General features: G+C 42.2%; 1 protein-coding gene across 2 annotated transcripts in view; it reads right to left on the bottom strand.

Moving 5' to 3' along the window:
• KLHL4 (kelch like family member 4) overlaps positions 1–26,288 on the bottom strand; it is a 76,361-nt gene that overhangs the window by 27,923 nt on the left and 22,150 nt on the right. The window contains exon 1 of one of the 2 annotated variants that reach the window (XM_009090432.4): positions 9,789–10,886. The exons of the other annotated variant lie outside the window; for it this stretch is intronic. Within the exon in view, the coding sequence (XP_009088680.1) occupies positions 9,789–10,210 (422 nt within the window). The 5' untranslated portion in view covers positions 10,211–10,886. Of the gene's footprint in view, positions 1–9,788; positions 10,887–26,288 lie in introns of those variants that run through there. 2 annotated transcript variants of the gene reach the window in all.

Genomic DNA, 26,288 nt, shown 5'->3' with positions numbered 1-26,288 from the left:
CTGGCTCTGCTCCTAAATCCCCTGTGACAGCCCCAGGGACTGCAGTGCTGGGGGATTTACTGGGCCAGGCCTCTCAGGCAGAAAGGTCTGAGTCCATCCTAAGCCACTGCACCAGCACTCAGACATGCTGGGGGTAAGGAAGGGAACAGGAGGGAACTTCTGCCCTTGGGTGAAGTTGCCATAAAGTGAATGATGAGCTGGAGAGAATCCTTTGGGAGTGGCTTTTGTGAGGCAGAAACGAGAACCATGACCCAGAACCAGCATTTTCATCTTTAAATGATCGCTATAAACGTGACAGAGCACCCCAGTTGATGTTCAGAGTATATATTTATTGTCTGCTCAAAATATTTTATATTTATATATGTAAATATTTATCTGCCTGCTCAAAAGGGTGGCCAGAAATGGTGGCATCAGAGGCAGCCTCTCCTTTGCCTTTTCCCTGGGTGCATGACAAAGGCAGAGCTCCTGCTCTGCAAAGGTGAGTGTCTGAAACATCAGATCCACTGGATCCAAACTGAAGGCAATGTCTGAGCAAACATTCTCAGTCTGGAGTCAGAGCTTTTGCTCTGCTGGTCGTGGCAGAGAGGGGAAGAAGGAGCTGCCCCCAAAGCCCTGACCATGACTAAGGTGGAATTGCTGATGTGTTTTTGCCTGCCTGTGTGTGTGTGTGTGCATCTCTCCTTCCTCCCACTCTGCCAGGTTCTGGAATGGTCTGACATGGAGACAGAGCTTTCCTGAGCATCTGTGCTAAATGAGCCCTGCAAAAGAGGTTTCCCTAGCAACTCAAACCATATGTAATAGCTTAAAATAGCTTTTCTCCAACTCCTAGGATTTCTTAGTGGCTTGCTCACAATTTCCATTTAAGTCAAGGTATATTTGCCCTGTTCAAAAAGGTTCTTCATTTTCCCAGCTTGTATTAAAATGAACAGGGCTTGAAAATGCTCATTTCAGAATGTCTCCTTTCCTCTTGACTTGTAACTCACCAGGTAAACTGAAGCATGGCAAAGTGGCTGTCCCCTTTCTCAAACGTGTTGCTTTTGTTTGCTGTTCAAAACATTTTATTGGAAATATATTGGTTTCTACTTATTGCATGGGAAGTCCCAGCAGAGCCTGATTTCTGTGATGTCAGTATAATAAGATAAACTGTGCAACTCTGAAATACAATGGCTCTATCACACTGTACATTAATTCCACTCTGCTTTGCAAAGCTGTGTGCAGGCAAATCTGGATGTTTGAAAAGCCTGCTCAGTTCCTGTTGTGTCCCAGGAAATTCTCTTTTACTTGAGTGAGCTGTGATACCAAGAGCCTGGGTGATGGTTCTGAGGTAATAAAATAAGCAGGAACAAATCTGAGACATAATCCATATCTTGATTTTTAGATCCCAGTTATGAAGCCAAAAATTTAGGCTGAGGGCACTTGAATTTGATTAAACCAAGTGTTAATATCCAGGTAAGACTTCTAGATTATTGTCCCAAGGTTTTCAAAATATGTACAACACAACTGAAGGAAGGAGCAGGCATCAGCCACTGCTTTCCTTTCCACTAAAAATGATTCTTTGGCCTGAATGGGTTTTAGTGGAGAATGGGATGAGGAAAACTCTTTATCCTGTAAAACAGCCTGAGAATAGAGTGCCTATTTCCTGACAAACACTTTGTATTCATTTAGATGCCCTAGCATGTCCTCAAACCTGAAATGAAGGCAGGATGTTCCTTTAAATACTTTGAGTTATCCTCTTGTTCCCTGGGAGCAGCAGACAGGTTTGAGTGAAACATCCTGACTTGTCCCATGGGATGGAAGCAGTTACTACAAGGAAATCAAAGATGTTTTGAGCTAAGAATTCTTGGATGGGCAGAGTTTTTGTGAAGATCCAGGCTCTCTGCTCTTGTTCTAGCTGGTTTAATTTGCTTTGAATTGAGTTTTTACTGGAAAAGGAGGGAAAGAGTTGGTGAGGGAGCAGATTTGCTGTCACAGCAGGGTGGGAATTTCCAGTGCTGGTGTTTGTGTTGATGGAGTCACTGAGGGGGAATCTGAGGTCACAGAGGTTAAATTTTGTTTTAGAGATTATTTTCTTTATGTTTATATCCTGTGCTTAGCTCTTTCTGTGAATCCCAACAGTTCTTCAGCTTCATTTTTTTAATTCTTTTACCCTGCACACCAACAGGTGCACAAGAAGAAAGCCACAGCCTTATTTAATTGCCTGATATGATCATTCCCTAAATACATCAGGGAATTATTTCATTCTAGCAGAATGAAAGGAGCTAAACCAAACTGGTCTAGTTTAGTTGGGCAAATTTAGCTGCTTGATTATAACAAACAAATCCCTTTCATTTTTAAATGTGTATGATTTTAGTAGTTTTCCTCATTACAATATTCCAAAGTAAACAATTCAGCCACAAACCAAGGGTGAAAAGAAAATTTTCTTTCTGGCTCTAACTTTGAATCCAAACAAAGCCTTCTCCCCCTTTTCCCAGAGTGTTTCACCAACCATCTCATTTCTTGTTGATCTTTCAGTTGCATAATCTCAGTGGGTCTGTAAAAACTGCTCTGCACTGGGCACATGCCTTTAATCATCTCCTTAACTTTTTCTGGAGACATTAAGAAGTGATTTTAAGAACAGTAATAACTCTTTAAAAAGTCATTTAACAGCTGTCTTTGCTGAGAGCGAGCTCTGTGGAGTGAAAATGAGAAGATAATTGAATCATAAAAAAATTGTTTTGAAATGACTGGAATTGTCCTAGATTGTTAAATTACTATTAAATGGCATTTTTTTCCCTTGCCTGTAATAATTCATCTTTGAAAGCCAGGCTTGTTAAATGTAGGCTTGTAAAATAGTGTGTGTTTTCCAAAAAGTCAGATTATTTCTCATTATAGACTTCTTGGTGGGTAGACAGGGTTAGACTTGATGACATCCAGAGCTCCTTCTCAGCTTAAATTCTCCTCCTTTTTATCTAGCTATGAAAAAAAATTAATAAATATCCAGTCCTTCCATAGGGTGAGTATAAAATTAAATTCAAAATGCAATTCTTCTCATTCCTTTCATCTTTAATAACTGTTTCAACCCACTTCAATACCCCTTTTTTTTTTCTTTTCAAGTTCTTCAGATGTCATAATAGAAGGTGGGAGTAGGAATACACCCCAAGGGTGCCTTTGAGACATTGTGATTCTCATTTCTGTACCAAGAGCTCTTGTATGAGGTCACAGCATTTGTTTAGTCAGAGTTAATTCATTGGTCACTGTTGAGTGCATTTGTTCTTGGCCTGTTCCTCTTTGGGAATTATCAGCTGCTGGGAAAAAAAGGTGATTTTCCTCTTAGATTTTCATCCTGGATCAGATACCACTTGCTATAACTTTACAGATTTTCCACACTTGGCAAACATTAGATATCAAATTTTCTTGCTTACCCCCAGCTACCCTATTTCAACCAGTTGTGAGTGAATTTCCATAAAATAATGTCACTTCTGACGCCTCTCAAATCAGCTACAAACATCCTAAACAATCCAGTTTCAACTCATACTTTGACCTTTAGCTAAAGATCATTGTCAGAGGAAAATCAGTTTTTGATTGTCCTTGAGGTAACAAGGCAGCATTTAGGTTGTCCATTGCAGGCTTGCAGAAAATCATCTTTTTAAAACATGCTGCTGGAGCTGAGATTAAATTGTTATAAATGCTATGGAAACTGAAAAAATCTCAGCAAGACACAAACATAATTTCTTTTCCTTGTTGCTACTTCTTGCCAAATTATGCAGTGCAAAATTCATATAATTATTATTTCTAAGCACTTAGAAATAAAACTTTAGTCAGAGAGAGTTTGCCAAGAATAACCTGTCCAGGTAAACCGAAGTGCCTCATTAACAGCTCTCGCTGGAAATTATGGAGAGCAGAAAAGAAAGAGTTGTCATGTACACCCTGAACACAGGAGTGTTATTGTTCAGTGGGTTCTATCAGAGAGTGCAAGTTCTGCCTCCAGGACTGTCTGGAGTAACCCATTTTGGAACAAGGGTGAAACTGGTTGGAAATCATGCTGTTAAATGATCAATGGCAAATGGCAATAACTGATCAATGGCATGAAATTATCGCTGACAAATAGGGAGGGAAATCAAACTGGGTTCCTAAGGAACTTAGCACAGAAGCTCCTCTAAATCTTCTCCTAAGTTTTCCAAATTAATTGAAAAAAATGAAGAGAAATCTTTGATATTTTATATTAAATTTGGAGATCAAGCTGAGAAGAGCTCCATGTATGGCAGGATATTGGATCAAAACTGAATATTAAATCACTAAATCAGGGTTGTAAAATCAGAACTGAATGTTAGCTCAGCCAGCTGGAGACATTATCTGATAAACACAAGATGGAATTTACTTGTGCAAAGTGCTGGTTTTGGGAACAAATAACTGCAAAAATGTACAGATGGTTTGGGAACAGGTCTCTGGTACAGAGGCAGCAGTTCCACATGAATCACAAGGCAGGCATGAGCAACAGGGAAAAACAACTGCTGAGGACATTCAAAGAGATTTGAGTCAGGAGGACACAGAAGGAATCCAGCTCTCCCCTAGAACTGCCAGATCCAGCAGGAGCACATCCAGCTCTGCCCACTGAGCTGTGAGTCCAGACAGACCTGCTGGACACAGGCATTGAAATATCAGGGCTGGCAGGGCAGGAATTCTGGGACCAGACTGCAGGAATTGAGCTCTTTAGGCTTGCAGCAATTTTTAAACATAAGCAAGGGGTGTCAGGAAGGAAAGTGTGGCAATAAGAAGAATAGGGAGAACAATATATATATTATACACTGTGTATATATATATAAATATTTATATATATATATATGTACACTGATGGGGAAAGACCAAGGCATTAAAGAGATTAAATTGTACTGCAGACAAGCACGGAAGCACCTAAACCTAGTTGGTCCAGCTTTCTGACTTGAAATGCTGTCTGACTTGTCCAGCATTCTTTATCATGCTTCTAAAATAGTTTTTGGTTAAACTTCAGATTTTTTTGAAAGCTGTTTTCAAAATGCTGGAGGTTCAGTGAAAATAGAATTGGAGGAGTTCTGCTTTAAAAACTAAGGACGGCCATGATGTGGGATTAGGAATTGTCATTTCTAAACTCTACCTCAGGCATCAGGGATTGTTCATGGAACTGAATCCTTACCAAACAGGGAAGCAGTGTGGTGATGTTCCCCCCTTTATCTCCTTCTCTGCCCAGGGCCCATCTCAGTCCCCCTTTTCCCTGACCCATGAGCAGTCATTCCTGTGCCCCACTGTTTGTTTGGGTACCCAGAACTTCCCCCCCTCGCAGTGCCAAAAGCCCTCTCAGTCTGGTTTGACCAGTGGTTTATGAAAGATAACTCATACCTTCCATTTTCACCAGGAAATTATCACCTGTTTTGCTTTATGTCACACTGGAATGGGAGCCAAGGCTGCCATCTGCTACTGGAGGTAAAAGCAGAATTCAAGGGAAAACCCTCAGTGAGGGGACAGCATCTGAAATAGCCATGAACACGTGAGTGTGTTCATGTGTGTGTCAGAGACAATAACTAGTCTGATAGTTATTTCCATATGTCTGCCAGAACCAAAAAAAATGTGAATTTTCAAGTTTTAGCAAGAGCTATCAAAATAGCTGTACATCCAAAATAGCCACCACTAAAAGGATTGCCTTTGGGAGGAGGCACCTCCCAAGTATCTGCTTCCCTGTGCATGACTGTTTGCATTACAACATCAAAAGATACTATTAGAATTAATGAGAATTATATTTTGTCTCATGTGGGAAATTAGAAAACATTTGTCCTAGAATTTGTCCCAAAGTAGAGTTTGTCAGCAATTTTTCAGCCACGTAATTAGAAAAAAAGATGCAGAAGAGAAAAATGGTGAATGGATGCTACATTTACTATTGAAATCTAAGTGCCTTTGGGCAACTAGGAAATACTTAAGCAGCACAAGGTCAGCAACAGCACACTTGTGGAACCACAGACCTGGCAGGAAGGGATGTGGTAATGTGGCAGAATGCTGATAAATGCTGGGCACAGTGCTCTCATGGAGAAGTCAATATCTGGGAGCCCAGAAATTACTAAGAGAAGTAGTTGAAGTAGTTGAATATCAAAATTCTTCTTTTTAGGAGGTCTCAGTGCTTTGTCAGCCTGTGTGTGCACACGTGTGTCCATGGGGTGCACACAAAGTTTCTGGTGACTGTCAAGATCTAACAATCAAATAAATCCTCCCAGAGTGTGCTGCTGTCTCTGGATCACTGCCACACCACTTGCTTTGAAAGGAATGGAAATTCTTCCTGTTCCTCCTGGCTGAGGAGCCTGAACCTCACAGGATTCCAGCAGGATAGGTCAGAGATGTCAGATAGATCAGAACAGCCCAAGTGCTCAGCTCCCCCAGCCCTGCCTGCTCAACACCCACAGGCTGCTCCCCATGGGCTCTTACTGAGCTCACTTCAGCTCCCTCACTTCAGCTCCCTATTTAAGCCAAACCTGAAATCTCTGGAGGTGTTCTCCCTTCCTTGGCTTGGCCATATTCCACAGGTTCAGCTTGCTGGTCACCCCATAACATCAGAAAATGCTGCACTGGGAGATGCACTCTCCAAATAAAATAACTCGGTGGCTCTGCAGACTTAGCTGGTCTCTCTCTTTTTCACCCCTTTAGAGGTCCCAGTCCTCATTCAAGGAGCAGATTGGTGGGAATCAGATGAGGACAGTACATAGAGGTTGTCTGCTGTCCATGTTTTTCCAAACTACAGGTGTAACTTCCATAAGGATCTCAGAGCAGCAGGTCAGGGCCCATCATTTCAGAGCTCCTGTCTGAGCAGGTTCCCTGAGCAGCACTGGACCAGAGAGCCCCCAGGATGCTGAGAGGCTTTCCTCACCCTTGTGCCAAAAAACCATTTATTTATGGCCCAAAATGGAGTGGTTGACCACACATTAACTGGTTATGATTAGAACAAGACTGAGTTTGAATCACTGGAGCCTCACTTGCTTTGTCACTTGTCATGGGATATAATTCAGGAGCAAGCCCATGGAACAGAAGGGTTTCTTTAGGTCTTTCACCATTGAATTTGGGGACAGGAATACCAAAATGGGTTGAAGAAAGCAAAAATAAGAGTATTGATGATCATGTATGGAACTGTTTTTGGTACTTTACTATTTAACTTTCCTCCTCAGTGACCAACCCTTATTTCATCAAACCCCAGGGTGCTCTCTGTCCAGCACTGACAGCATCCAGCCCTGAGGTTTGAGAGAAAGACAGCTCAAACTTTTCTGAAGAAATTCAGAATATTGTTTTTACATTTCCAAAGTTTTCCATGGGAAGCATTAAACTCTTAGTAGAAAGTGCTTTCCTGTTCTGCTGAGGGTTGATATTGGCCAGATTCTCTTTCCTTTTCTGCTATTTTGGAGGTCCATGTGACACTCAGCAGAGTCCTGCTTTAGATCCACCTAAAAATGGAATTTCTCCAGGCAGAGGAACATCCACAGGCTGAGAGAGAGCTGCTTGGAAGGTACAGAGATTTTGTGGTCTAAAAGGCAGATTTGTGTTTGGTGTCCTCAGGTGTGGGTGTGCACTTTGATCCACTGACATTTGGAATACCTGCACAGCTCCTGCTCTGGGGGCTCTGGCAGTGTGAGAAAGGGGCTCAGGGCATCCTGCAGAATCCTGATTTTTGTGTGTTGGTCACCAGCAGAGCCCATGAATTACCATTGATTGGCACTATCTGGAACTTCTAAAGGGAAAGGGGACCTGGGATGATGTAAAGGCACAATTTCAAAGATGAGACACTGAGACACTGCTTTGGAGAGATGAAAATATATCCAGCTATCAATATCTACATCCTAGATCTAGGTAGATGTGGGCATAAGGCTGCTTCTCCTTATTTCTTCTCAGTATCTCATTTCTACCCAAACAATTAATGTATTAATTGTTAATCACATGTATTAATTGTTAATGCATTAATTGTTAATAACAATTAATGTATTAATTAATGTATGGCCTGGGCTGGATGCTGTAGGGGAAGGGAACAGTGCTTTAGTTAATGATTTTTGTTGATACATATTTAAGAAATTTGAGCTATGCTGTCCTTAATGGTCAGTTTTATTTTCTTGGAATAAATTTTAATTATAGAGAAACTCATAGCCACGAATCACTTTATAAACAGTTGATTACCAATTCAGCTTTGGAAGATGTGTGTTAAAATAGATTTTAATCTACCACATGCAATGATGGCTTTTACTGAAATCTTAAAGAAACCCACCTATTTGACTATGACAAAATGTGATCTGTGCAGTTCCAAAACTATCCTAAAAGCTGTAACTTAAACAGCTCAAGAGCAGAACTTAAATTGGAATGGATATGAAGGTACAAAACTTCAGGAGGTCTAAGCAGAAACTTTATATATAGCTGGAGAAAATGCCACATCTTATTTGAGAAAGCAGTGGTTTATTACCTCCCAAACTGAACTGATTGGGGGTTTTTTACCTCCTTCTTCACATGGTGTAGAATCTTATTTGGATGAACAAGTGTTCCTTATTTTCTTCAAATTCAATCAATTTTCCTTCTAAGGTGTGTCTAAAATCACCTCTTTTTTTCCCAGGAAATTTGTGCTATTATTTGAAATGCTGTGCTAAGGGTCTGCTGCTTCCCCATTCCAAACCAGCGCCCCTGGACACACTCAGAACCCCCAAAGTCCTTCCTCAGAGCTTTTATTCTGTCATGATTTTATCTGGTACCTATTGACTGCTGGGACTGGTTTCCAAGTGACATTTTGGAATGCAGTTTTTGCTGTTCCATCTGCAGATGTTCCCCACAGCAGATGCACAACTTGAAAAATAATAACTGCTAAAAATATGCAAGCTGTCAGCTTGGTTTTTACTGAGAGAACTGTAACTTCAAGTGAGATAAATTTGTATCTAAAAGCAATGTAATGCATTTAAATTATGTCCAAAGACTGATAGTAATGTCATCAAACAATGCAAATAATCATATCATAAATGTTTGATTTGAATCCAAGGTGGGGAAAGGTGGAGTAAAAATGTTGCTGGATAAGCTAAAAATACTGACATGAGTTTTGAAAAAGGAAACATAAAAAGCCTTAATTAAATAAGTGGTGTTGACATTGTATTCTTTGTTATCCACAACTTAAAAATAGCTCTTCCTTTATGCTTACACCTTTAAGCTCTCAGAGCTGTCATGTTTTTTCACCTGACCTTGCAGAAAAGATTTGTCTTAGCCTACTAAATAAGCAGTGAAAGTACTGGGATTTCAAACAAACCCCTAAAAAAGCAAAGAATGATGCTTCCTTTCCACTTACTTCAAGGTTAATTTTACTTGCCAGGAAGACAGTAAAAGAAAATCAGTGAGAAATCTGAGAGATCAATGGCAACCACGGAGCCCATGCACCTCCAGCAGGTCCCATTTGTCAAAGTTGCACCCATTGATAAAGTCAGAATGAGGACAGGATGTCAGGAGGCTCTTTTTTCATTGCACTCACACATAATAAATCAAGAGAAGAAATTGATGTGCTGAGAATGTTGATAGAGCAAATTTGACAAACTGGCAGGTTGTATGCATATGGAAGAGTTATGGAAGGATGTACCCTAAGCAAAGATCACAATTTCATGACAATGTTTCTGTTCCTGTTTCTGGTGCAGAAGTGCTCCTTCTCCTCTGAGTGTGGGTGTGCACAGACATAAAGTGAGATTAATGCAGTAAGGAACTCTGGCTGAAAACAAAGACAGTTTTAGGGAATAACTCGGATACAAGCCTGCCTTTCCAAGCGCAGACTTCAAAACTCCTACCTCTCTGCAGATTCATCTGCATTTTGCTCTGTGATCATCTGCAGCTCCTGCGTGGTTTTACTTGACTCTTCTTTGCCAGAGTTTTCCTGGGCGCTGTTTTTGGGGCTGTCCTCGCTGGAGCGCAGCTGCTCGATGAGGCTCTGCTGGTGCCAGCTGTGGATGGAGCGGTGGTGCCCCGGCGTCGGCCCGGGCACGGGGGCCAGGATGTTGTGGTGCACGGGGCTGCTGTTCTTCTTCAGCCCATTTCTGTCCCGAGAGTGGCTCTTCAACCTGTTCTGCACCGGGGTGCCCCTGTGCTCGTACCCTTCCTGCTGGTGGCAGCCCCCGGAGCCGGCGGAGCCCTGCGAGGGGTGGCTGAACCACCTCCAGCGCAGCCTCAGGATCTGCTTCACATCAAACTCTTTCTTTCCAGACACTGACATGGTTTGGTTTGTTTTCAGAGAGGGAAAAAAAAAAAGCCAAAAGCCAAAAGCCTATTCTTTCAGGAAGGAAATGGATTCTTTGTTATCTCTTCTGTTTCAACTCCTCTTCTTAAGGAAAGGCAATAGAAGAACAAATAGCGGTAGCTCTCTCCCTCTCTTGTGATGAATGCACCGCGAGCTCTCGCAGGCGATGCTGAGCTGCTGTTAGCTGTATAGGTGGGAATCCATACTGACAGGATGATGAGGTCAGACCTTAAACAAGTAAATCAGCTTAGCACAGGAAAGCAGCAACCATAACACTCCCCAGCTGCCAGGCTTACACACTCGCAGCTCCACAGCGCGGCTCCCCATTTATAACCCAGCCTCACATGATCCTCAGGGAGCCCGAGCTGCCACTTAAGATGCAGGGAAGCACGCACAAATAAAGTGACAAGACTTTCCATCTATCTCACGGCGTTCTCCATCGAGCCTGCTAATCAGCAATGCTGCTTTTCCCGGGAGATGTAGAGGGGATGCTTCCAGCAGGGTTTTTGGTGGCGATTCGCTGCGAAACTCTCCTGCAGCTCCTTAGGGGGCTGCGTTTGTTTGTCTGGCTGTGTAAAATTCCTCCAAATGGCCTCGGTGTGGTAGCACTTACCTAAAGGAGAGGCAGCCTTTGGATGCATGCTGCAGGGCTGGCTGTGCTCTCTCTCCTCCGGATGGGTTTCTCCATCTAATTGCAGGGCTAGGAGAGGAGAGGAGAGGAGAGGGAGGGAGCTCAGGAAAATCGGAGATGTGCTCCCGGAATGACTGGATCTGTGGCAAGCACAGTTTCCTGGCTAGGTGCCTGTGCAAACAGCCTTTCCCATCCTGCTCTTGATTTCTCACGGACAGTGAAACGCTCGTGGGGGTTTTTTGAAAACACCTTTCTTTTCTTTCTTTTGCGCCGTATCGCCTTCTCAGCAGATTGAACGGGGAGAGGTTTTCGTTCCCATCCCCTGGTTACCAGGCAGGGCTGTGAGAACTGTGCCCTGGGTGGTTTGAAATAGTGCACACAGAATGTTTTCATGTGCAAATTGAAAAGAAATTAATGGACTGGATTTTTTTTAATGTTATATTCTCCCAGGCTGGCTACTGATGGTCGATCCAACTGCAAGCAGAGTGCAGAAATGGAGAAAGCTCTAACACAAAGTCAGCAGAGCACGATTCAGAGAGGACCCCTCTCTAACACACCTCTCCTCTCAGACCTTCTGACATTAATTTCATTTTTCTCTGTTTTTCTGTGAGTTTTCTTCCTTTTCTTACCAAAATTCTATGATGGGACATTGAACATTCAAATAAAATCTGCTTTTTATTGTTTCGGACTTCATATAATACAAGCGAGGAAATGTAAAGTAGAGTTTACAAAAACCAAAAGAAGAAGAAAAAGCAAAATGAGAGGATAGAACCAAGGAATTTGCAGTTTTTATGCTGGGCTCTCCTGCTCCTGTCCTACTCATGGTACTCAAGCAAAGCATGTGCAGCATCATGGGCTGGATGCACGTGAGAGAAATTACAGGAGGAGTGAAGAACTCATCAAAATAATTGAAAGATCTTTTCCCATCTAGATCCAGAGAGGGAAAGGCTTTGTACAAAAGAAAACCTGTGTGAAAGGCTTGGCCATAAAAGGCAGAAAGGAAGGAGCTGAGGGAAGATTTGACAGATGCAGCCAATGCATATTTGTTGCTATAGAGAACATTGGGCTGAGCTGTGGCAGTTAAATGTACATTAACAAGATTTCCTTTGAGATGTTCTAGGAATAGAGAGAAGCTAGAAAACTTATTCAACTTCTAGTAAATTATGTTAAGAAGAAGAAGATGCAAAAAGGCCTTAAAGTGCATTTAATAAGGGGGTTCAAGTCAAGCTTGTTGAGGGTATGAGCTAATAAAGGAGCTGCTACCAAACTTCAGGGATATTAAACGATTTATAGACAGTGAAAAGGCTGGGCATTGAGCAGGAGAGGTTATTGTATATCCAGAAGTCAGTTTAAGATGTTTTCACACTTTTTTGATGACCTTTTACAGCAATCCAAAACTTTCCAAAGACCCAAGTGTTTCAGGCATTTTTTTCCTTGCATTACACATATCTAATATTTAATATTAAATTATCAGTGTAATGCTTCAGTATTGAAACATATATTCAATATGATGTTTCTTGACTTCTCAGTTTCAGCCTGCACACCTAAGGATGTTTTTCTTTTCAATTTCACACAAGTAATGAGACTCAGTGGTACCTCTGTATATTCCTGAGGATTGCCTACATGGCAATTTGACATCTATTTCAGGGAGGGAGTCTCTGTACACCAAGTTAATGAAATAATTTATGATGAAATCTTGTAGAGGTGGACAAGAACACGGTTTCTTGCTGCTCTTTAATCAGGTCACTGAGCTATCTCAGCACCTCTCTCAGCTCCTCTTAGCAACAGCTCTGATACGTTTAATCCATATTTTTCCACCACCTCACAAAGCTTCTGTCGGTTTTCTTCCCCTAAATCCCTTGTGCTGAAGTCATCCCTTGCTCTGAGATATCATCAAAATCCTTTTCCTTGCCTTTTACTGGGGAATGTACAAGCAGCACTTCTGCTTGTGAATTGCTCCTGTTCCTGCCAGCTCAGTACAGGTTTCAGATGTAGTGAATTTAGCTAAAATTAAAATAGTCCAACTGGACATTTGCTGAAGAGACCATCTTGCTCAGAAATTCAGCTTGAGTCAGCACAGCATATGTTTCACGTGGGGCATAAGGAGATTATTTTTTTTACAGAGCTTGTTAGTGTTCTGGCTAAAATTTCAGTGTGCTGTACCAGGCCAGCAAAAGTGATTTGATAACCCAAAATTTCAGGCCTGAAATGACTGGAAGTGTGGCACATATATGTATAACCCTGGAGGAGCTTTATGCCATGGACCTGCTTTTCACCATTTTCATTCATCTTCTGGTGAGAAAATTAGTTCTCTTGAACCTGAATGCAAGGAGTGTTTACTTCTGGGTGATTTCTTTTTGAATCTCTCACATACTTTTAGGAGCATCTCTGATTGGGTTCAACCTTCTAAATGAGAAAAGAGACAAGATATAAGATTTTTCTGTTGTTACTAGCCCTAATTTAAGGCCCTTGGTCTCATTTAGATGAATAACCCCGTAACAGAATTATTATTTCCCCTCATGGCTGGAAATCTCCAAGGAACAGGATTTTCTAGGACCAGCCAGGGCCACCAAGAGGCTCAGGCAGGTGGAGCATCTGCTGGATGAGGGGAGGCAGCTGCAGCAGGAGGTGCTCAGCCTTATGAAGAAAAGGCTCAGGGGCATTTTCGTGCTGCCTGCAGGTACCTGGTGGGAGAGCAGAGAGGATCAGGCTGTGCCAGAGGAGCCATGGGCAGCCCTGGGCACAGCAGGCACGGGCTGGGCCATGGCAGAAGCTGAGGAGATGTCAGAAAAGCTTTCTGCCTGTGAGGGTGATCAGGGAGTTGGAGGAGGCTCCCAAGAGAGGCTGTGGCATCTTCCTCAGGGAAAGTGAGACCCACTGAGGGTGGGCAGGCCCTGGCACAGGTGCCAGAGCAGCTGGGGCCGCCCCTGGATCCCTGGATGTGTCCCAGGGCAGGCTGGAAGGGCTTGGAGCACCCCAGGACAGTGGAAGGTGTCCCTGCCATGGCAGGGGTGACCCTGGATGGGCTTTAAGGTCCCTCCAACCCAAAGCAGAGTGGGATTCTCTGATGCCAGGTGGATCTGTGTCACTGCTCCACCTGGGCTTGCTCTGAGAGGATCAGCCTGGAGGAGCTCCAGAGCTCCCTCCCGAGCTGTTCTGTGCCCGTGTGACATGCCAGGGACTCTTTGATGTCTTTATCTCGTGGCTGTGGTGGAGCCAAGTACAATCCATGTGGCTGTCAGCTGTCAGGAACAAATCCATCTCCAGAAATCTGCCCTGCAGCCCTGCAGCAGAGCATCCCTGCCTGCAGGGCTGAGCGTGGCCAGCTGCTCCTCCCTGGGGAGGCTCGCCAGCACTTGGAGGAAAAGGAACTCATTATCCACAAAAAACACTCCATCCATCCAGTGCACACAAGATTTGGAGAGAGGTCTGTGCCCCCATTAGGAAAACACATGAAATTTGATGGGAGACTGGCCCCCAGCAGGAAACTGGGAATGGTTTTTAAAGGTTTGTGTAAGCATGTTGAACTTGAATTTGAGTGATATGTATTAAGAATCGAAATAGGTTTTTGTAATCATTTTAGGATTACATGTGTGAATACACTGCTCGATTTAGGAAATTATAAAAGTACTTTGGTCATAATCTATCTGCAAAAAAATGGATAATTTTGTCACAAATCATGTTTTAAATAGGCTTCAAAAATGACTTTTAGCTACAGCTGCCTCCTAAATTCCTCTGCCACCAAAGCTCTTAACAGAAAGGGGTTTTGTGCTGCATTTCAAAATGTCTGCATTTTTCAGTTAATAACTCAGTAATTTCTTTGAAAATTGAAGCAAGAGGAATATATCCATGCAGTTGTGGAATGTTTATTCCCTTCCCAATAGAGACACAGAAAATTACTATTTTTTCTTTTTCTTTTTGCCCTGAGCCTGATAGCACAGTGCATGTATGGAGAACCTGCTAGAAAAAATATCTCTCTGAGCCAACAAACCTAGACAAGGGTAATAAAAAGAGGAATCATCCACCTTTCTTGTAAAATAATCCCAGAAAAATACCTCTTGTGGAGTCTGAAGCCAGGAGTATTGCAAGGACCAGGTTAGTAGCAAGAGCTGATAAAGGAGCTCTTTGCTGGATATGAGACAGACCATTAAAAAATGGAATTTTTTATAAAAGTCAAGGACAGCTTTGGAGCAGAGTTCTTCAGTGCCAGGTAACTGAGTCAAATAGGGGGAAATCTGCACAGGCTGGATGAGACAGTCAAAAAGCACAAAAAGGGAAGAATGTTTTCTCATATTTTTGAAGACATTTTTTGTCTATTTTGGTATTACATTATTTAGAAAGTCAAGTTAATTACTCGTATCAATATTGTTTGCAGAGTTTGCATTGGGGGAACAGCAAAATAAGTTTCACACGTGCACAGATTGTTGCTAACTGAACCAAGCCCTATTTAAAACCTGTTCCCTCTGTGCCCAAGCTGTGCTCCACAGGGTCTGCACTCTTTGTGTGCTCAGCACTTCCACTGCAGACCAGGACAGACACACAGAACAAGGAGCTGAAGAGTTTTATTACCCTGTTTTGAAAAATAGTGCTAAAAAGAACTCCCACTGGCCCATCCTTTGTGCAAGAGATCGGCCAGGAAACATCTGCATAGCACAGCAGCAGCGTTCAGGAGTCAGAGCTGAGGGGAAGGCAGCAGGACAAAACCCAAAACAAACAGCTCTGTTTAAAATCTGCAGGAAAGCTCCTGCTTTCTTCTCAAAGAAAACTTTTAATGCCACAGACTCAGATCAGTTCAAGACAGTCAGTGGCTTCCCGTGCTCCCCACTCAAGGAGGCAGCAGAGATGATCCACTTTGGAGAAGGTGTTGACACATTTAAACACAATTGCTTCCTCAAATAACTGGGAGCTATCCTACAGATTGCAACCCACCTCCAAAGCCCTGTGCCAAAATCGGATAAAAATCACAGCATTCCCACAAGATCCAAGGGAAAAACATGTAAGACATGAGCCTGGGATGAGTAAGTCTGACTAAGATCTGAAACACACTGGCAGTGCTGTCACCCTCAAAATGGAACCAGAAAATTGGAGTGGAATAAGAAATAGCAAATGTTCAGAAGGGTCTCCCATGGACAAGGGCTTGAAAGTGATGCAAAATTAAACCTCAAACTCACCACTTGAAACACTTGTCACAAGTCAAGAACAAGATGTGAAAGAATGGAAAAAATGTGTATTGATGCAAAGACATATAAAAAATTATTTGTACTGAGTTTTATTCCTGTAAACTCTCTGCAGTTTCTCACATCTTTCTCGTGCTGGTGGGGCAGTATTTATTAAAGCTGCTTACTTAGTAACCACTAGTAAATTGCTACCAGTAAGTAGTAGAATTGTAGCTGCAACTTGTATTTATTACACAAAGCAGATGGATCAAACAAGCACAGGATGGCTTACATTCCACAAATGTGAAAGGATCACAGTAGTCAGGTTCTTGCAGAAAATTCTGGAATTTTCTGCCCACTCAGTGATACCAACAAGCCCCATTTAACCCCCAGTGATCCCTGTTGGATGTGAAGGAACGTGGAAAGGATCTGGCAGACCTTCAGCCAGGGCCAGTGCGTGCATTTGACACTTGTCAGTGCAGCTCTGTGTCATTTGCCATCCCAAAGCCTTGGCAGAACAAGGACTTGTGCCCAAGGTCAGTCTTCTCTGGGAAGTTTTTTTAATGTGACTCTTGTTCATTCTCTCTATGGAAGTATTAAATGGCACCTTTAATTGCAGGAGAGGGGGATCCTGGAGGCAGCTGTATTTCTGTGCACTGCAGAATGCAATGGTTCTTTGGAGGGTTCAGGTTTTAATCTCACAAATGTGTTCTGAGGCTCGTGGAAGGTGCTGTATGTCAATAAAGCCTCTTAAAATACATAGTCCTGCATCTCCCCTGAATCCCTGCTTTCAGGGCTTGGAGAGCTCTTCAGTTATTCCTGGGAAAATCAGCAGCCTGGGGCAGGTTCTGGAGAGGTCTGAGACAATTGTTTGGTGTCTTGCTCCTGAATGGCTTCTCTGAGGTGCACACAGTGACTGCAGCTCAGGCACACAGCCCAGCTCCCTCCAGCTGGGATTTGGTCTCTGTGAGGGTGCAAAGAGGAGTTCTGGAGCAGCAGCTGCTTTGCCTTTGCAGCAAACAGGGAACAGTGTCATTTCTTACAAGCTGAGGCTCCCACTGCTGGGCTTTGGCAACATAATAATCCATCAACCTTCACTTTCCTTCCCAATTGTCATCACTTTTCCTACCCGTTTTCCCAGAGGTTTATCTCTCCTTTGTGATTCCACAAGAATGCAGGGGACAGGATAATTTTTAAAATCACATGTTCTAAAGCATCATAGTCAAAGCTCATCTGCAAAAGTGCTGTGAACCAATATCCTTGTCAGCAACCTGTCTCCAGCATCCTGACACCTCTGCTCTGCTCATGTGGCCTGGAAAAGCACACAATAACTCAATTTGGACTTTGACAAGAAGCCATACAGATTCACACCACAATGTTTTTGTTGTTCAGCCTGGCTCTAGCTGCTGTCAGCTGCCAAAACACCTTGAGGCTGCACTTTCACTGTGTGATACTGGCCTGGAATACAAAAATACAGAACTACTTTTAAAGCACTCAAGTCCTATCCTTCTCATGCAAAAATAATCTTTGGTTCTTCCATGTTTGCAGTTTTTAGAGTAGAGAGACTCAGCATTTCTATTTTGGTGTGTAAGGAATTTTCAGTGTTTTCCTATTTTCTGGGGGAAGAAAGAGATGTACATGTAAGTACTGCAGCATAAGGTGAAATCTGGGAGTTGATAGGAAAATTGAATAGGTTTTCTCTCCATATCTATTTATTAATAATAAAATGGTACTGAACAACATAGTGATTATATTTGCAAGTGATAGCAAATTTCAGGGAGAGAGGGGTGGCGTGAAACCTCTGAAAACACAGATTACTGAATCTAACATTCTGAGACAAAGCCTGTTAATGACAGATTCCCAAAGGGCCAGAGATGCACAGCCTGCTGAAGAGAAACAGAAGGACAGAAACCAGCATGTTAAATCTGACTATTTAGCATAAAATGGCTGAAAAATCCAGTTATGGCCTAGGACAGGGGTGTGATTGAGAATATCACCTCTTTTTTAGTGGAGATTATGCTGGTTTAATTTTTTTCAGAACTTCACCAGCAATCTTATTTGATACAGCTCCTCATCTCTTCATCTTGCACCTGAGCTTTGATTTGTGGCACCCCAAACCCCAGTGATGTGACAGGAGCTCCTGTTGGTTTGGCAGAGATAAAAGCTGCAGACAGAAGCTTTATGTGCATTTTCAGTTTCCCACTCAGTTTGGGGTGTTTGGGTGCAGCTGCTCAGCCCTGCCTGGCTGGGCAGCAGGAATTCCTGGTGAAAATGTCGAGTGGCACCATTTCCTGAAAGGTCCTCTGGTGATCTGCAGGAATCAGTGCAGGACAGAAATCCCCATCCCTGCTGGGTGCTTGTGCTCTGGTGAGATCTGGCAAAGGAAAGTGGCTCTTTTCTCTTTGATTAAGGAAAATACTTGCAGCTGCATACATTAACTGTAGAAATTCTATAGCAAGGACAGCTCTGCTGTAATAAATTAAATCATGTTGCAAGTACACTACCAGGAAACTGTTTCAGCAGAAATTAAGGGTAGCAAGCCTCCTGAAATTAGGCTTCTGCTGAAATAAATTGGTTATATCCAGCTAATATAGCTCAGCATATGTCACAAATGAGGGAGATGCTCCTGACTGACAGTGTCAATTCAAAAGGCTGTTTGCATCCAATCATTTTGAGGTCTCAATTTGCACACCAGGGCTTATAAAGAACTTTGCCTTTACTTTAGAACACATACTGAGTTGTTTGGCACAGTTGGATTGACAGTGTGAGGCATTAATTTCCTAAATTAAGTTCCTGCTAATACACTTGTTAGTGAGTTCCTGATGGTTCACCACTTTCTTGAACATTCATGGATATTGGATGCCATCACCATTTTCATGTAAAATACAGTTGTCTTTAAAGAACTAAGCCTGCAAATGTGGTGGAGTTAATGTGGAATTAGTGATTACAGGAAAAATATAACTCCCAAATTCCACTGCTCTGAACCACTCAATGCAGCTAACCATGGAAACATGCAGAATAGCCTTGGACAGGGGATTGCTTTTTAATCACTGCCAGCAGTTGATTGTATTAGTGCTTTATTTCATAATTTTATGTGCAGTGTTAATGAAAATGGTATGAGGGAAAGCAGTGGGAAAAGAAAAGCTATTTGCCTCTCCTTACTTAATAACTGCTTCTTGCTGCTCCACTGAGGTGGCTTTTCCCTCTGAAATTGCTTTCTGTGCTCTGGAACACAGCTCATTGTTCTTGTGGCTGACAGTCTAATCATTCTGCCTTGCAGACCTCTCACTCTCACCCAGCAAAGGCTTTGCTGCATTTCCAGGACATCCAGCCCTCTGGAAAATAACACATCTTTTACCTTCAAAAGGAAACAATACTGAAATTCCAAAAATCTGTGGTGTGATTCACATCATTTATGTAATCAGGATCTTTAATAACCTGCTTTTCACCAACCTGGTCAAATCCAAGAAGCTTTAGCAAACAAGAGAAGAATATTCTGCCTGGCTTTTTAAATACCACGACAGTAACTCTATTCTTCCTCACACAACTTGCAGAATTCCAGCTGCCTTTTCACCTAGCTCAAAAGCAGAGAATCCTCCACCTTAACTATCTTATTTTGGTCAATATTTTGATTAACTCTGCACAAAACTTTCTGTGTCAGTGCCAGCACGTAGGTGACTCATGGATCTGGCTGCACAAATCAGCTTTGCAGGACTGAGGGCTGAGGCACAAAAAGCCACACGTGGCAGGGGATTTAATAGCAAAAAAACCAAAGGGCAGCCCCCTTGCCTGGCTGTGTCTGAAGAGGAAAAGAAGTGTGAATTTAGAACAAACACAGCATTTGAATTCTCAGCATGCAGGAACTAACAGTGCTGCTGTGGTTTAAGGGGAGGCTTTGCCCTGTGTCCCCTTCTTCAGGACATCATTCACTGTGATGCTGATATGTGTCAGCAGTACAAAAATGCAAAGGGGGAATGAGGCAGAATGAAAGGTTTTCACCAGTCTTTACAAACTTTAATGGTGCTCCTCAACAGCTGCTGGTCCTCAGCCCAGCTCAGGTTTTGTGAATCAGCCCCCAGCAGCCAGGGAGTGTTTTGCAGTGCAGGGCACAGCCCAGCTGAGCCCCTCAGAGAGGGATGAAAGGCACAATGAAAACTCTACAAAGCACTGAGCGTGGTGTGTGTGGCACCTGAGAATGTCACCAGGCAAACAGGCTCTGCCTGCTGGGAGTGAAATGCCTGAAATGCTGCCTGGGCCCTGCCAGAGGGGCTGCAAGGCACAGGTTTGGAACCCTTTCAGCCCAAGGATTAAAGAACCACACTCTGAGAAGGAGAGATGGAAAAGAAGGTTAGAATTTTTTCTTCTTTTGTTTCTGTGTTTGTTGGAGCCTATTTAAATTAATGCCAGCAGTGTAAAATGGTGTAAAATGGATCAGAGCTGCCATCTCCATTTTTAATGAGATAATCTGCAAATGGGAAGATCTTGTGCACATGGGCCAGGTCAGTGCTAAACTGTCCTTAGGTGATGTCCTCTTTGGTAAGCTTTAAAGTACCTGAAATAGATCATCCATTTCCCTGCAAGAAAAACAGCTTTTGGATGAGCAGAGCCCCTTTCTCTAACTCCAAACCAAACTCTCTTCTTTTTTTCCTTGGTTGTGCTCTCATTCCTATAATGAGTTCAGTGCTGAATTCCATAGCATGACTAAAGCCTTGCCTTAATTTATTTTGCTTTAGCTTGAGGCTTTAATAATATTATTAATATTTGATTCTATATTTTCTCTCTCTTCCTGATTTTCCTCAAAGCCAGTTTTGCTATTTTTCCTACATTATTTACCCCTGGGCTGAAAGCACATTTCCTACTTTTGTAATTTAGCAGTGGGATATGAACACAGCCAGGTGGAAATTCCTGTGTTGTATTATAAACTTCCAATGCTCACCTAATGCAAACAATGGCATTTTGTATTTGGAATTCTCTGAATTGATGGTTTTTAAAACTTAAAAATAATTTTAAAACTTACAATTTCCCGAAGAAGTTTTTTTTTTTTTTTTTTTATGATCCACCAGCAGAGTCATTAAGTTTGTTCAATTCTTCAGTCCTTTCAAAAACCTATCAAGTTCCAGTGGGTTCTCCCCAACACATAAATCTTGCCAGGAATCTCTTTCTTAATTCCGTGGCACAGGCTGTCAGCTTGCAAATGTTGTATAGTAAATTAAATCGTCAGAAATGCCCAGTTTCAGGTGATTATTTGTGCTACTGAAGCTGTGCTGCAGAACTGGAAGGGCTTCCTTGGCTACTTTTGGGCACAGCTTTCATTACTTACACTTGTGGAAGCATTTTTGGGGGGAGAGAAATAGAAATAATCTCGTATTCAACAACTACAGACGGTTTGCTCTGTTTGAGCAGCCATAAAAGTCAAGGTAATGAGATGCTCCCTGATATTTTGAAGTATTTGAGGTAGATTTCAGTGTCTCACTTGTCTCCCTGTACCAAATCAGGTCTGTGAGGGTGTGCAGCCAGAGATAAGAAAGAATTCAATTCCTAGTAAGCAAAAGCAATCTGTTGAAAAATTGGGATTTTTCTGATGAAAATGTCAGGGTATTGGTCTAGAAGTTATAATGAGAATATGTTCTGGGTGTTTTTTCATTATCTTTGATCCAAAGCTCTGGGAGCCTCTTCAGAAATCTTTAAATGATTTCTCAGAAAAGCAATATTCCCCTATCTTTGCTTTGCCACGTATAAATTAACTTTATGCTCTTTGTGGCCCTTCTCTTTTTAAAGCAGAGACCAGAGAGCTGATTACCTCCATAATTAATTTGGCCTGAGCCTTGTCCATGTCCTTCTGTGAGTCACCCAGATGGAAATACACTGGGACAGAAAATATCCTGACTGTTCCAAGGAATGTCCTTGCTCCAACCCAGAGCCACAGGCCACAATCTCCATTCCCAGGCAGGACACAGCCCTGAGCAGAATAATCCTCAAAAAAAAAAAAAGACAAATGCAATATTTCTGTCTCATCAGCACACCCTGATCGTGGCAAGGGTGACTTCAGTGGAGAGGTTTCAGGGCAGGAATTTTGATTTACTGGAAAATATTGCCATGGACCAGAAGAATTTGGTGCAACTGTTGTGCTACTTGTGTTTTGTTCTTAAAAGAAGGTACTGAAGGGATTGTGCATCCCTCTCCTTTGCCTCATAGACTTTGTATTTCAGGACATCTTGCTGCCAGTTAATTCCTCTGGGTAAATCTCTATCCTGATAAAAACCACAAGTGTTCAGTGAGAAGGCAGAATGCTGTGCAGCCTGCCAGGCTGGGGGGTGCTCTGAGAAATGGCTGATGCCAGAGGAAAACTCAGTTCTGTAAAAAAGCCTGATTTAAAGTCACTCTGAGCTGGGAGAGAGCAGAAACTCAAAGGTTTGGTGTTTTCATAGAGAATAGAGATTTGTGTTTTTGTAGAGAATAACTCTAGCTGGATAATTCAGATAATAAATATATTAGGGATAGATAGGTGGTTCTGTGATGCATTTTTATTGTCTTGAGATCAAGACCACCGAAATAAAATGGGCATATTTTTGTGTATGTACTAAAAAAACCTCCCAAAATCTACTTTCTTGTTAAACTTGTAACACAGAATCTCCAAAGCTGGAAGATGCTTGTTTCCTTTTGGAAATGTGTCTCTCTGCAGCACTTGCACTGTGTATAATTTATTTTATAGATATATAAATATTATATAAATTATATCTATAAAAATATAATATTTTATATAAAATTATTACTTTTATTTATGATTATATAATTATATATAATATAAATATTGATATTATATATCATTATTTATATTATATATAATTATATGTATTATATAATATTGTAGATACTGTTTATTATCTTTATATATAATTATTAATTATTATATAATTTAATATATCTTTAGATAATCATATTTATGTATCTTTTATATAGATAGATAGATGTCATTGCTATGTATTATCAGTGAGATGTTGGCAGATGTTTGCTTCAGTCATGGGAGAATTTTCAAAACCACCTCAATTTTAGTTCTGTTCTGGGATAGGATGGAGAGATTTTGGGTCCTAAATCTGAGAATGAAACTGGCAACATTTCTACTGATCTCTTCTGTGGAATTCATTTCTTGAATTTCACTGCAGGCACGTTTTTCTTGAACCCCAGATTATCTTCTAGGACTTTTTCTTGGAATAATGGAATATCCTCATTGGAAGGGCCCCACCAGGAGCATCCAGTCCCAGCCCTGCCCTGCACAGACCCCCAGCCATCCCCTGCCCTGGATACCCAAACCCTCCTGGAGCTCTGGCAGCTCTGGGTGCCCAGCACCCTCTGGGGGAAGAACTTTTTCCCTAATATCCACCCTGAACCTGCACAGAGACCAAAAAGGAGCCTGCATGTAGTTACCCAATTTCCTAAAACAAGGAAATTTCAAGCCTAACTCTCACTATCTTTGGAAAATTTGGCATAACTTCACCACTTTTGCTGCCTATTTCCAGTCTGCTAAACCATGGCAGTGTGCACTCACTCTTGGGATTGTTTTTTTTAATGTGGTGTGCTGCAATATAAAACTTTCTCGAGGATGTAAGAGCTGCTGGGAGAGGAGAGGTGCCAATAACTGACTTTGCCCTGTTTATCTCTTAAACTTCCCTGGTTCTGAGCATCCCAGGGCAAAGCCAGACACAAACTCTTCCCCCAAGGTCCTGAAAAACCACCACAGATGGGAAAAGGGGGAGGGATGGAGCAGGGAAGCCACAGGTGGCAGAGCCAAAAGTCCCAAAGACATTTCATCCTTATTTTTACAGGCTCAAAATCTGCCAGTGACCAGTGGAACCTGTGAGCAGCACTCTGTCACTGGGATTTATGAGAGCCTGAAGTATTTACAGAGCTCTTAAAGACAGGCTGGTTTCTTTAAATCACTGCAAACAATGTGTCTTTAAAAGCTCTCTGTTGTGCTGCTGCTGTGTGAGGAGCATTATCCTTGAACTTTCCCCCGAGGACCCCGGAGTGTTGCTAAAATCTGCTCACAATAAGCACATTTGCAGATGTGCAGACACAGAATTATAGGAAGTACAAACAGGAGCCCTGTGTGAAGCAGAGAGCAGGGAGGGTTGTGATTCAGGGACTTTAAAAGACTTTTTAATAGCCAGGGAAGGAGGTTGTTTGCTTTAGGGAAGTACAGACAATAATAATGCACGCACTCAGTGCAGAAGGAGAGGAGGCAAAGCAATTCTTCTGCTCTTGGCTGATGTTATTTGGATAATGAAGCACCTGGAATGAGGTATTATGTCCTGATCCTTGTTTAAAATACTTTGTCAGGCAATCTGAGTTGTAACTCATGCAGGAATCAGCCAGACCTGATGTGCTGCTGGATTTTTCCCCCATTACGTTGCTGTTGTAGCAAAGAGACCTCAGTGATCTCAAACTTCGGGGGAAATCTTTATTTACCCCAGCATGAAATTGCTCAGGGCACCTTCCTCCTCTTTCCTGGGATTTCACCATCCATGGAGTAACTAAATGGAATTCACACCAACAGTGCAGGTGTGTGCTGGAGGATGTGCTGAGCAGTGCAAGGTGAGAGCCAGGCAGGTCCCCCCTGGAAAGGGAGATGGGAATTCTGCTCTGGAATTCTGCTCTGCTGCTGCCCTGCCAGCTGCCACAGGGATTGCTGCATTTGCCTGACAGGGAACACTGGGAAGGAGCCACAGAAATGTCCCTCACTCACTGAGAGGCTTTTGAAGATGCTGAGGACATTTCTTATCTCAAGTGTCAGTGACTGTTCAGCTGCATCTCTCATTTTTAGCTGGTTCTAAGTGTGGGTGCTTTTTGAAGTCTGAGTGGAAAGAGATTGACATTCCTTGGGGGAAAAACCTTTATATATTGTATTTCCTGGCATTCTCTCAGATGTAATAGGATGTTTGAGTTAATGCAGATTGTTGGGGTTTTTTTGATTGTAATGTAGTTTAAATATATTGAGAACTTCGAGCTGGGAACTGGAAACCCAAATTCAAAAGCTCTAAGGATTGGAATATAATGATAAAATTGTGCCATCTCTGCAGTTTGTGAATGACATTCAAGCTCCACTATAATTTTAACTCCTTTCTGCATTACCTGCTGTATTAATAAAACCTGTTTGATAGGTCCAGGGTGTTTTCACACTGCCCTAAATTTCATAAAATTAGGGCAACTATTTCTCCTGCTCAGAACTTCCCGGGCCAAATATTAGTAATTGGGAAACTTCTGGTTTGAGTTCTGCTGAGGCTCCCAGGGCAGAGGGAGGGACCAAAGGTGCTTTTGAAAAGCCACAGTTACAGAGCTGCCTTTTCAACTCTGCTGCCTGCCTCAGAAATGCCATTCCTATCTTCTGCCTGCTTGACTAGGAGGATATAAATATTGCATGCTTGATTTTAAACCAGGCAGATTCGTAGTGGAAATGTAGAATTTTAGTAGAAGAGAAGCCAATACTGAGGTCAGAAGAGCTGGAGTAACAGCTCTGGAAGAAAATGGCAGAGCAAGGACTGCCTTCTCCCATGTGGGATGGATTGCTTTCTTCTTTTTTTTTTTTTTTTCCCTTTTTCCTTTTTCCTCTTTTTCTTCTTTTTTTTTTCTTTTTTTTTTTTTCCTTTTTTCCTCTTTTCCTCTTTTTCTCCTTTTTTTATTTTTTTTCAATTTTCTTTCTTTTTTCCTCCCTCTTTTTTTCCTCCTCCTGTTTCCTTTTTTCCCGTTTTTCCCGTTTTTCCCGTTTTTCCCGTCTTTCCCGTTTTTCCCGTTTTTCCCGTTTTTCCCGTTTTTCCCGTCTTCCCGTTTTTCCCGTCTTTCCCGTCTTTCCCGTCTTTCCGTCTTTCCCGTCTTTCCCGTCTTTCCCGTCTTTCCCGTCTTTCCCGTCTTTCCCGTCTTTCCCGTCTTTCCCGTCTTTCCCGTCTTTCCCGTCTTTCCCGTCTTTCCCGTCTTTCCCGTCTTTCCCGTCTTTCCCGTCTTTCCCGTCTTGTCTTTTTTTTTCTTTTCTTTTTTTTTTCTTTTCTTTCTTTCTTTCTTTCTTTTTTTTTTTTTTTTTTTTTTTTTTTGAGAGGAACATGGTGGCACGTTTGTTTTTTGGTTTTTTTTTTTTGAAATAAGAGCTTAGAGATGTTTTGGAAAAGGACCTTGGTTTGAGATCAGCTTTTAAACTTGAGCTCCAGAATTTGGCAGCAGGCAGGGATGTTGCCGTGGCAACCCATTCTGTGATGCTGTGCCTCTGAGCCTGCTGCCA

This window comes from Serinus canaria, chromosome 4A, assembly GCF_022539315.1.
Source record: "Serinus canaria isolate serCan28SL12 chromosome 4A, serCan2020, whole genome shotgun sequence".
NCBI lineage: Eukaryota > Metazoa > Chordata > Aves > Passeriformes > Fringillidae > Serinus > Serinus canaria.
Note: the sequence above shows the minus strand (reverse complement) of the source record. Positions and strands in the feature narration are given on the sequence as shown.